General features: G+C 35.9%; 1 protein-coding gene across 1 annotated transcript; it reads left to right on the plus strand.

The window, feature by feature from the left end:
- The first annotated feature begins 9,539 nt into the window (after window positions 1-9,539).
- LOC111021289 (UDP-glycosyltransferase 76B1) lies at window positions 9,540-11,794 on the plus strand. Its single transcript, XM_022298185.2, has 2 exons — window positions 9,540-10,503; window positions 10,631-11,794. Exons 1-2 carry the CDS (start codon window positions 10,029-10,031, stop codon window positions 11,527-11,529), a joined length of 1,374 nt encoding a protein of 457 aa, XP_022153877.1. The 5' UTR covers window positions 9,540-10,028; the 3' UTR covers window positions 11,530-11,794.
- The last annotated feature ends 917 nt before the right edge of the window (window positions 11,795-12,711 follow it).

Here is a 12,711-nt window from a genome sequence, read left to right on the forward strand (position 1 = left end):
GGAATGTCGCGTAACAAGATTTTTCTTCCTCGTCACATGTCGATAAATCCTGCTGAGATTTATGGTGCAACTTCCACCTACTTGGCTCACCTGTAAGCTCTTCAACCATCAACATAATTTCCACCACACACACATTACATAATCGCCAAGCCAATGCCCAAAATTGTAGAACTGCTAACATCACATCCTTTATCATGGTAAAACGAACATACCATGAGGATGGATTTTTTCTCTCTCTTCAAAGGAACTGATCATCGTCTCCCCTGATAAGAGAAACACTGTCAGCATCCAACCCAGGACCTTTTGACGAATCGACTCTGTTGGGACAATCTTTCTTCATGTGTCCAGACTGTCCGCATCCCCAGCAACAAGCTTTCTTTTGTACGGAGGCTTTCTTCTTCTTCCAATTGCTAGCTACCAGTGCTGAATCTTCATGTATAGTACGCCCTTCACTCTTCAGCCTTCTTTCCTCTGACAATAGTTTACTAGTAGCCTCGGCAAAATTCAAAGTATCTTTCCCATACATCAAGATCGGCTTCATGTGTTCATAAGAAGGTGGAAGTGACAAGATGAGTCTGAGTGCTTTATCTTCGTCATCTATCTTCACTTCGATCAACTCCAGCTCAAAGATGATGCTATTGAGATTACTCAGATGATCTGAAATTTTCGTACCTTCCTCCATTCGCAGCGTGTGAAACTGCTCATTCGGGTACAGCCGATTTGAGATGCCCTTTGCTTGATACAATGCTTCGAGCTTCTCCCAAAGTTCCTTCACTATCGAAATTTCATGCACATCCGCCAGAATATTCTTAGCGAAACCTATTCGTATCGCGCTTGCAGCTCTCAAATCCATTTCCTCCCAATCTTTATCACTCATGCTCGAGTTCTTAGAACCTGTACTGGAACTATCGCCGCTTAGCTTTTCAGAAGCACTTTCACTTGGTCTTCCCTTCAACGCCTTGTGTAACCCAGATTGTATCAGCATATCCTTAACTTACACTTGCCCCAAGCCGAAGTTGATCATTTTGTCAAATTTCTCCACCTCAATCTTCACTAAACTTGTAAAGAATGACATATCTGCTTCACACTCTTAGTGAATTTACAAATGGTGAATATCCCACACTATTCACAGACCTGTAGCTCATTTCAAGATATCTTTTCTAATGTGGAAGTTCAGACAGTGCTGCAACCACATAACATACTCAGAAATTCTAGAAACTACAAACCTAAAGCTCTGACAATAAAATAAAGAAACACAAGAATTAACATAGAAAACTCCAAATCGAAGAAAAAACTACGACCCACAAGGAAAAATCCACTATATGAAAAATTATTACAATCACACAATTTCTCTCCCCGACCCCAATTACACAAAACACACTTTCAAAGCAAACAAATACCGCTCAGTTAACTAGAGCTGGTATACCAGGCTTAAATTATTTCAATTGGGATGATTAAAACTCAAGTCCATGATCTCCTTTTATAGTAATTGGAACACACCTCCTCCTTCTACTTTTCTGATGTGGGACAACTTCTAGCACATGTAGACCATCCTTGTATTCTTCGAATGTGGGACAACTTCCATTCCAATATTTTGCCAAAACCCAACAGGTAGCTCCACGACTTGTTTTTCTTAAATTAATATTAGTTTGATTTTTCAAATTTATGTGTTATGGATGGGAAAATCCTAATTTTCTACAATTCAAATTTCCATTATTTAAGTAATTCAAAAGGGAGATATCTTTGATTCAGGGGAAGATATCTTATATTCAAAATGAGAAGATATCCTGATTGTCTCAATATTCTCCTCAGATTCAGATAACCAGATTGAAGGGATGTCAATCCCGGAGCGGAAACAGATTTTCGTTGCTGATACAAAATCGAGTTTTAAAGAAGAAAAAACAGGAGAAATTCCAAACCTTTGAAGAACGTTTCTTCAGTGAATTCCCCTCGAACACCACCACCGGATCTTCCTCGCTATCCTCTTGGGTCTCGGGATCGTGCTTGTGGTAGCACCTTGATCGAAGAGAGGGAGAAATTGAGAGAATTTGGAGAGAAATCGTTGGGAGTTTTTTTTCTTCTGTACTGTTACAAAAATTCTTCTCACTCTTCTCCAACACTTGGAGAAGAAGAAGAAGGGTGACGTGGGGTAACTCCCCACATCACAACACCTCCTACTCCCCTGCAATTTTACAGGGGAGTTAATATTAATAATAATATTAATAATAACATTAATATTAATATTAATATTAATATATATATATAATATATAATAATTAATATATATATAATTAATTAATCAAATTAATTAATATAATTAATTATTAATCCAATTAATAATTAATAAATATATATATACATAAATAATTAACACTTAATTATTTATTATAAAATTAGAATCATATTCTAAAACATTTCTCTTGTATAACCTATAGTTTTAATGTACATCTTATGCACATTATTTTTAACCTATAGTTTTAATATGAATCTCATTCATATTAATTTTATTTGAATCTCATTCAAATAATATCTCTCATAATATATAGTTTTAATTTACAATTAACTATATATATTATAATGTATCAATATACATATAATCCCTTAAGTAATTTGAACAATTCAAATTCTTCCAAAAACTTGATCCTCGTTTTACCCGTTATGAGCTAGTAAGGGAACCTAATGGACTTACAGATCCGAAGCTCCAACGATGCAAGATTAATCAGTCAAACTCATTGACTGAGTTAATCTAGATTCGTTAACTACGAGTCATTCCACTAAAGACTCGTAGTTGCACTCTTGCAGAATGTTTTCGTGTTCATGGATATATGACCATTAATGACGAGTCAATCCTTCACGATTGTTCGTAACTCAAGTTGGATCAAATTACCATTTTACCCCTGAGTTACATCTTACTCCTTAAACACCACTGCTCCTCTAATGAACAACCCGGTTATGGTCCAACCAATAACCGGAAGTCCCTCTCGGCCAATGAGAGGGTGAGGCCCCTTGTTCAAGTCCCGGAGTCAGCATTTAAGGGAACACTCATTTACTCCCCTAAAGTCGGGGAGGAGTGAATTCCATCTTGTGAAGTTATGTTCCCAGCTCCCCACTCGGTCTCGTCCCCAAAATGGTAGGAATGTTGAGTTGGCGACTCGGGCCACTCTCACCCATACAGATCAAAGGACGAGCTCTCACGAGCAGGAGTCCATAACTTACTCGGGATTGAGAATGAGTTGCCTGGTCATCCTAAGAAATAACAACCTATTAGTTAACGGTGTTACATCTAAAGATTGCCTATTTCGTGGTCCAGTCTTATACAAACTCATTGTATAGGATACCCCCACTCGCATGTCTCCACACGAACGACCTAGATCGAGTCGTCTGTAACCTTTATAGAGCGGGTCGTATCCATAGTGTTGCCAGGATAAGGTACCTAGCCTTATCCATATACTATAGACCCTTTAGGTTATTCACAGGACATTATCCATTCATATATCAGGGGTATATCAAATATATACCCCGTATATCAACTATATACCCAGTATATATACTGTCCCGATTACATCATAAATAACCTTGGATGTTTAGTTTATTGGATTTTGGACAATGCAAAGCTATGATTCAACAACAAATTTATTGAATAAAACTTTATTAAATAGACATTTGTTTTTACAAAATACAAACTACGAGTTTAGGGCAACACACCCAACACAGATTTCCTAGATGTATCATGATTCGAATTCCACAATCCTAGAGGGATCAGGATTCAACTCCTATAAATAGGGAAGTAAGCCAAATCATAAAGGTATGCTCACAACACTCTACACTTTATACTCAACTACTCGAATTCTGACTTAAGCATCGGAGCCTGTGTGCAAGAGCCACACCGGTCTTTAATGCTATTCTGATTTGTAGGTCTCGTCGATCCCTTTTATTCTTGAAGATTGGTGTGGAATCCCAAGATGCCAAATTTTTGCATCAACAATTGGTGCCGTCTGTGGGAATGACTAAGATCTAAAAGTCAAGACGATTGACGACAAATTGACCGAGAACTGCTTAGATCCAAGGAGATCTCAGGAGAAATGAATCGACATGTATTCTGGAGCACACCAAAACTTTTTAACGACGAATGCCATACGACTCGAGAGCTTCCCTTACCTGAGGTAGCTGAGAAAAAAAACAAATCAATAAGTTCTAAGACATGACCCAGAACGAACGAATCAACAAATTCCAGAACAGATCCTGGATGAGATAAATCGACGGATTCCAAAACAGACTCTAGGATAAACGAGTCAACAAATCCCAAAATAGAAAAAGCAACTGATTAACATATAGAGTTTCTACTTCAGACGATGGTAAGTTTACTGTGTAATTCTGGTTGTTTACGATTACGAGAGTTTAGGTTTAATTTTCTAGTAACTGCATATTTGGTAGATCGCATAATTTAGGACTGATTTTTTGGTAATCGCGTGTTGATATTATGTTTCCAAACATACTTACTCGTTTGTGATTTAAAAAAGCTCCTAGCATCTGAAATTTAATTAATTACTTATTACTTGAGCAATTATCTCTTTATATATTCTGAATAAGACTATTGACATCTAAAATATAATTACATCTTTACTACTTGAGCGTTTATCTTTTACTCTAAATGGAAATCCCTCAAGTGGGGGCATGGGTAAGTAAATCAACAGCTGGTCAAGGAACTCGAACAGGGACAAACCTAGAAGTAGGCCGATAAGCTAAAAGCCAATCAGTGAAACCAGGGAAAAGAATCCCAACGTGCTGAAAAAAGCATGCATACACAGCAAGGTTAAAATAAAAAGCAGGCAAGCCTAACCAATCAATAAAACCCAGGGGTGGAAAACTGTTTGGTAAAAACCAAAACAGGTTTAAAACCCAGGGGTGGAAAACCGTTTGGTAAAAACCAAAACAGGTTAAAAACCCAGGGGTGTTGATTAACTTAGGGTAAAAAAACCAACAAAAGCCAAAAGGTTAGAAACCCAAGGCTGACTAGACTCGGGGTATAAAACCATTAGCGAAAGCCAAATAGGTTAGAAACCCAAAAGTGATCTTAGGGTATAAATCCATGGGCAGAAGCCAAATCGATTAGAAACTCAAAGAAATATCACTAGCCCTGCTAAGAAGTAAAATCTCAAAGCCAAAATCTAACGGTAAAAACTAACCGTATAGCATTGCCTAATAAACTTGATTACAGTTAACTACAACAAAATAGAATGGAGCTATGACAGCGAGCCCATAAAACGACAACCGACAACAACAAAAGGGTATCGACTGGACTCAGGGTACAAAACCATTGGCAAAAGCCAAGTAGTTGGAAACCCAAGAGTAAACCAAGAGACTTGACTACAGCCAACTACAACAAAAGGGTATGGGGGCTATGACAGTCAACCCATAAAAAGTGACAACTGACAACGACAAGTACTCTCAATGCTAAGAGGCTTGATAGTAGCGAACTACAACAAAAGAGAATGGGGGCTAGGAAAGTCAGCCTAATTAGACGACAATCAACAGCGACAAAAAGAGGTTTCCACAAAAATAGTCAACCCATGAACGATAAAATACTCTCAAACCAGAACTTTGACAATCTTCAACTTTGAGAGTGTGGGCTATGGTTATGGATGAGAAAATCCCAATTTTCAACAATTCAAATTCCCTTTATTTAAGGAATTCTTTTATGGCATGATATGATCGCCTAGCCGTAGCCGCATATTAGCTGCACTCAATATGCAGGATTTCTGTTGGATCTAATCTTTCGGGAAGCTTTTGGACCTAGCGAAAAGGACTTTCAACCTTTGCACAAGCAAGCAAAGTCGAAGCTTTGCCAGAAGCAAGACGAGGAAGCAGAGCTGTCGTATAAACGGTAGCTTCCCCCGCCCTACTTTGATTCAAAAGAAAGGCGAAAGGAGAAGATATCTTATGGTTGAGGAGAAGATATCTTATATTCAAAAGGAGAAGATATCATATATTAAAGAATGAGAAGATATCCTATATTAAAAAAGGAGAAGATATCCGGAAAGTATGCTCACAACACTCTACACTCTATACTCAACTACTTCGATTCTGCTTTCACCGGTTTTTAATGCTATTCTGTTTTGCAGGTTTCGTCGATCTCTTTGACGGAATCCCAAGAGGCCAAATTTCTACATCAACAAGACGAAATATTCTTCATTCTATGGGTCCTCCATGATACATATTGTATTATACATTGTTCGATAGACATGTCATGTTGAGAAGCCTACTTTAATTAAGTACATGAGGTCTCAATCGATAATAGTAGATCAGCAACATATGTATTGCTAGGTCACCAATTCTTGAAACGACACCTGTTCGATTTTCATGTCATTATAGAACACTTAAAAATGCCGCCCAATAATTAAATTTAAAGACAATTTTGCACTCCAAATCAAGGTACATACAACTGTGGGATGTGATTTGAGAAGGTCAAATCTGACTTTAAAAAATTTGATTTGGTTTAGAGAACCTTGAGAAGTTGGTTGACCCCACAGATGTTTTGCAAAATTGTTTGGAAGTTTTTTTTTTCTTTTTTTCCCCTTTTTGTGGAATATAAAGTCTTTTTAACCTTAAAAAAAGGTTAAATGAATTGAAACTTTTATTTTCATAGTATTTCTTTTACATGTTTTGAAGATTCTAATGCCACATTTGACTCTAGTTTCAATAAATTTGGTTTTATGAAATTGAAAGTTTTGAAATTTTGGATGGGTGTAATATGTGTTTAAAATTATAAAATTATATCGGATGTGTAATATATATATATATATATATATATATATATATATATATATATATATATATATTTGATTCGTAGGTTTATTATCAATAAAAGTTAGTATATATCTACAACTCTAGAGTATATATAAAATAGCTAACATAAGTTTAGATGAGTGGTAATTGGAGAAACCGTAAAAAAAAAAATCAGATGAGGTAATTTGTTTCTTCAATTTTTTTGTTCATTTATTTTTTTAGTTTTTAAATTAAATAATTTTTAAACAAGTTAAAAATAAAATGGTGCAAGGGAAGAAAAAAAAATTATATTTTCATTTTTCCTTTATATTTCCTATAATATTTCCTTTATATCCAAATTTAGGTAAACATTTTAGTTTTTCAATAAATTTATCTGATAGTGTGAAAAATTAAATTTTCTAATTATTTTTATTTAAAAGATGTAATATCATATTTATCCTTAAAAATAGAAAAATCTTTTTATTTTTCAATCTAAAAAATGGCTTAAGGAAAAACTTGGAGTTCTCTCTTTTGGCCCTAATTTATTATTTATCTTATATATATATATATATATATATATATATATTATTGAATAATTTTTAAATATTATTGCGATGATTAGCAATAATGGCTCTAGAACTTTTTTACATTATTTTCACACTCATTTAACTTAGGCACTAATAGCTTCAAAACTATACCCACACGCTATTTTACACTAATGGCTTTAAACTTACTTTCTCACACCCATTTATAAGTGTTATAAATATATATATCTTTAAATCTAACTACACTAGACATTCTAACATCTTTACATTTTGATCGAAGATATGTCTTAACCAGTTGACGTATGCTTAAATTGATAATATAAAAAGAAAATTTTTTCATAAATCATTCATTGTGGTTGTTACAATTGCACTCTCTTGAACTTTAATGGTAATTAAAATTAGACCTAAAACTTACAACTACGTAAGTGAAGAAAACAATATATATATATATATATCGTTGAGAGAGAAATTGAAAAGAAGAGATTTGATTATGATGAAGACTTGGTATTCAAAGTAAGAAACCATTTCATTATTATTATTAATTATTATTCGACGAAAGAAGTCATTCCATTAGGTAGGAAAGATAGACTAATATAGTAGACTCACTTATATGACATTGTAAAAAGAAGCTTTTTTTGGGATATAAGCAAGATTTTAAATATTGATATCGATGGAAATGTCGATAAAAAATATTGATGTCTATGAATATTTCTAAAAAAGTTATAAAAATAAAAAACTTAGAAATTTTTTTTTTTTAAATTAACAAGTAATTGTCTCACAATTCTAAACAAGTTAAAAATATTAATATTAATATTGTGTTTATATTAGGAAAATTTTGTTGATATTTTTCATATTTTGTCGTTTTTTTAATATTATGGAAATATCGATTTATCCCTTACGTCGATGTCAAAGCCATGGATACATGAATATGTCAATGAACATGTCGACATGCCGACGGATATTAATACTACGATCTTAAGCAAGATTAAAATCTTTACTTGAAACTACTATAATAACCTCCTCCCAATAGGGTCCAATCTGATTGAAAGGGACATTGAGGTTGTGGAGGTAGGCCATGGCACATGCATTAATTACAATTTTGCCTTACCTAAGGACAATCCACAATAGTGGTTGAATTTCTTAGACCTAATGCTTCAGTGAACTTGACACATGCACATCGTTTTCATTTGTAGAATTAGAAAGAAGACGTCTACATAAAACTACATATGGAAAGTTAATGTATTCTGCCACGTGTTGGACGTTGGACATCCAGGGAACACGTTGAACTAGCGCCACCAGATTGTCGAAGGGTGCAAATCGACTCGACTTTTTGCCAGGCAGTTTCCATCATAAGCGCACCATCGTCAAGCTAGTCCTTGCCAAGATGGAAGGCTAGAATCTCGGCCCCCTATCGAACTAACTCGTCTATGACCACCTCTAAAAAGGCAGAGTATCTTATTACTCTGTTGATATACTACTTACTATCTAACTTTATTACTGACTTAGGCAAAGAAGTGTTCACCTATCACAAGGGATAAGTCGGTGGTTCAGTTTGTACAGCCCAAATCCGTGAACGAATACCTACTATTAAAATTTTCAATTGGCCCCTCTTATTTTATCCACATCAGCTCCTCCCTTGCTTATGTTTAGTCCAATTAACGTGCCTCGTGAGCATTAAATAACAACTGAATTCAAATTATATAAGGCGTATTTGGGAATGATGGTAGAATGAGTAATTTAAAAAAATAGAGAAATTTAAATATAATTGATTTTTCAATATTATCATCTACGTGATACCGAAATGATTTTGACAATAGTAAAAGTATTTTTCGTATGGGGTGGATGGAAATTCAAATTAAAATTTTTGTATTTCATAAATTTAGCACACAATCCCTTGGGTGCAAATTAAAAATCAGCCATTCGCTCTTCTTATCTTCATCATTTATTAGACAAAGTTGAAAGATTTGACCCTCCAATGTCGGCCCCACACTGAAGATGGCGAATTGGGACCCATGGCTATGGCCATGGCCGCACCATCACATTCCGCCGCTGGACCACGGCCACCCTTTGTTATCATGTCCTCTCCTTCCTCTACATCCTTTTCTTCATTCCTTCATGTGACCGCCACATGGCTCCACTTTCCCGCATTCAATTTTCTACCACTTCCCTTCAGCTGATGTTCAGGTGAGATGGAAGAGAATTCCTATACGTTTCGTCCTTCAAAATTACTCTATAACTTGCATTGATCTTTAACGATTATTGGACATTGGGTTTGATTTTGGGGGTTGCCCTTTTGATTGATTAAGAAACGGATTTCTGTATTTGACCAGATTAGGGTTTTTGGTCTGTATGGGATTGAGAAGGAAATTGAATTGTTTTGACCCTAGGAAAACAATAACCCCAGAGACAATGAATTTATAAACCAATTCAACTGTATTGCTTAATAAAACAGAATTTAGATGGTTGTTAGTTCTCGAGCAGGATATGTCCTTGGAATAGCAATGGAGTGTGCAAAGAAGTGGTGTACAATAGTTAGATTCGTGGGTTAAAGTTGCTATCAGTATTTTAAAACTAAAAGTGAGTCCAATCAAGTAATCCAACTTCTTGGGCAATTTGGGAATGAAGCTGTCATGTCAAAGAAAAAATTGGATGATATAGCCCTATAAAATAATGTAGAATTCCACCAATGTTGCAAAGACCAAACACTTCCAAAAAGTCATGGAGAGGAAGCAAAAAGAGAGAAAAGGCCATTTGGTGCTTGTTCCTTGCCCTCTACCAAGCCACATGTCTCCTATGCTTCACTTGGCCAAACTTCTTCATGCTCAAGGTTTCTCTATTACCATAATTCACACAGCAGTTAACTCTCCAAACCAATCTCATTACCCTGAGTTCTCATTTGAATCCGTTGGTGGTGCCCTGTTGGAGAGCTGTAGTGCCTCTGAAGGGGATGTTATGCCTTTTCTTTCAGAACTAAACTTGAAGTGTGAAATCCCATTCCATGACTGCTTGGTAAAAATGCAAATGTGCAGTCAATACAATCCAATCTCCTGTATAATATATGACGCTGTCATGTATTTTTCTGCAGCAGTTGCTGATCATTTGCTGATTTTTAGAATTGTTTTACGGACAAGTAGTGCCGCAAACTACATCGGGCTATCAATTCTTGATGAGAATGACTGTCTTCCAATCCAAGGTGGGAGCAAGTTCACTTGAATATATTTGCCTTTTTTTTTACATGAACTCTCACATGTATATTAGGATAAATAAGAACTTGTTTGTGTACTTCTGTGGAAAGATACTCAAATCTTACTTCATTTCAGGACGCAGAATGGAAGAACCGGTAGCTGCGTTTCCCTTACTGAGATTTAAGGACATGCCATCGTTCCGCACATGCAAACAAACAAGGGATGTTTTAACCTGCATTTACAATGGAACGAGAACTGCTTCAGCTATCATCTGGAACTCCCTTTGGTGTCTTGAAGATGCCTTGTTCGAGAAAATTGAAGATGACACTTTGGTTCCAATCTTTCCTGTAGGACCTCTTCAAAAGCACAGTGGCAGCTTCTCCACCAGTTCTTTAAGTGAAGAGCAGAGTTGCATTGCCTGGTTAGACAAACAAGCTTCAAGTTCTGTGGTCTATGTGAGCACTGGTAGTGTAGTTACTATGTCCGAGGATGAACTGTTAGAGATGGCTTGGGGGCTAGCCAAGAGTAGCCAACCCTTCCTGTGGGTGGTTAGGGCTTGTCTAGTCAATGGCTCAGGTGGGGTAGAGCAGTTACCAAAAGAATTCCATGAGACTACCCGAAACCGAGGCTGGATTGCTAGTTGGCTGCCGCAGCAAAAAATTTTGGCACATAGATCAATTGGATGCTTTTTGACACACAATGGTTGGAACTCAACGATTGAGAGTATATCAGAAGGCGTCCCGATGCTTTGTTGGCCCCGAGTCGGGGATCAGAGGGTGAATGCAAGATTTGTAAGCCATGTTTGGAGGGTTGGCTTACAATTGGAGGACAGATTGTCGAGAGAAGACGTCGAAAGGGCCATTCAAACTCTCTTTGCCGACGAAGAGGGTATCAAAATCCAAAAGCAAGCCAAGGAGCTAAAGAAGAAGGTTGAACTTTCCCTGAGACAGGGGGGGCCTTCAAGTGATTTCTTAAGCAGATTAGTTAATTACATTAGACTCCAAGGGGCAATGATAAGGTTATCAAATGCTTGATTATCCATTTGCTTAGCCATCCATATCCCTATTTCTTCTAGAATATCTACTTTTCCTTTTCCCATTTCTCTTGTTTTCAGAATTTTCTTTTTCCTTTTCTTTTAAGCCAGACGTGTGTGGATTGATATTCCTATAATAATGTATGTTCTGAGTTCTGCCATGTAATACACATGTTGAAATCATACGTGAAAGCTGCTGTACTAGTACTGCCCACTCTTAACCTTTTTCATTAGATGCTAAACAACCACTCATTGGTTCAGCTTTTTATCTGTTCTTAGAGCCATTTTTCCCGAAACAACCTTGAATTCCTTCAGGAACAGTAAAGCACGTGGAGAAAATTGGGACAGACACTCAGTGGATGCTTCCCCACAGCAAATTGATGTAGACAACACAGACTGGCCTATTGCTTTCTGTTGGTCACTGGTATCATTTCTCTCTCTCTTTGGTTTTTTTTTTTTAAAAAAAAAATCCATTACCTTTGGTTTCCTACTTGATTCTGTAAATTTTCTTTATTGGACTATGCCATGTTTTACTGGTGTTGGTATTGGTAAAGGAATCTGTTCTATTCTGTATGACTGTATCTGTTTTGCTTGGTTTCAATGGATAAGGGAAGATTTCACTGGTTGCAGCTGATGAATGATTTATTGAGTGTTTGTGTTTACTTAGTCTTGTTGAATGATTAGCCATTAGGTGCTTCCTAGTTCCTTCCAAATTTATTGTATATGAAGTAGGGAAGGAAAGGTCTCCAAACTGATCTCGAAGCTAATGTCGGGTTTTTTGTATCTGTTTCTTGTTTCTTCTTTTTGTTAAAATAGGTTGGTTGTTAACAACCGTTTTGTTTTTCCATTGTCCAGTCTTTTTGAAAACATATCCATTTGTAGATTTTTAAAATGAAATACTGGACGCATCGTTTGATAACTATTTTGTTCTTAGTTTTCTGGTTTTAGAATTAAGCTTATAAACGCTACTTTCATCCATGTGTTTCTTTGTTTTGTTATCAACCTTTTTGAAACGTTTTCAAAATCTAAGCCAAATTTTGAAAATTAAAAAAAGTAGAGTCTATTTGATAATCATTTTGGGCCCGTTTGATAACCATTTTTGTTTTTGGTTTTTAGTTTTTCTTATTTTTGGTTTTTGGTTTTTCTTGCTTTTAGCTTTTAGTTTTTGGTTTTCTGTTTTTAA

This window comes from Momordica charantia (genome assembly GCF_013281855.1).
Source record: "Momordica charantia cultivar OHB3-1 chromosome 1 unlocalized genomic scaffold, Mcharantia_2.0 BLBB01000001.1, whole genome shotgun sequence".
Lineage (NCBI taxonomy): Eukaryota > Viridiplantae > Streptophyta > Magnoliopsida > Cucurbitales > Cucurbitaceae > Momordica > Momordica charantia.

Coding starts and splice junctions, on each gene's coding strand:
- LOC111021289 (XM_022298185.2), top strand. CDS start 10,029: ATGGAGAGGAAGCAAAAAGAGAGAAAAGGCCATTTGGTGCTTGTTCCT. Junction 10,504..10,630: donor TGACTGTCTTCCAATCCAAG/GTGGGAGCAAGT, acceptor ACTTCATTTCAG/GACGCAGAATGGAAGAACCG.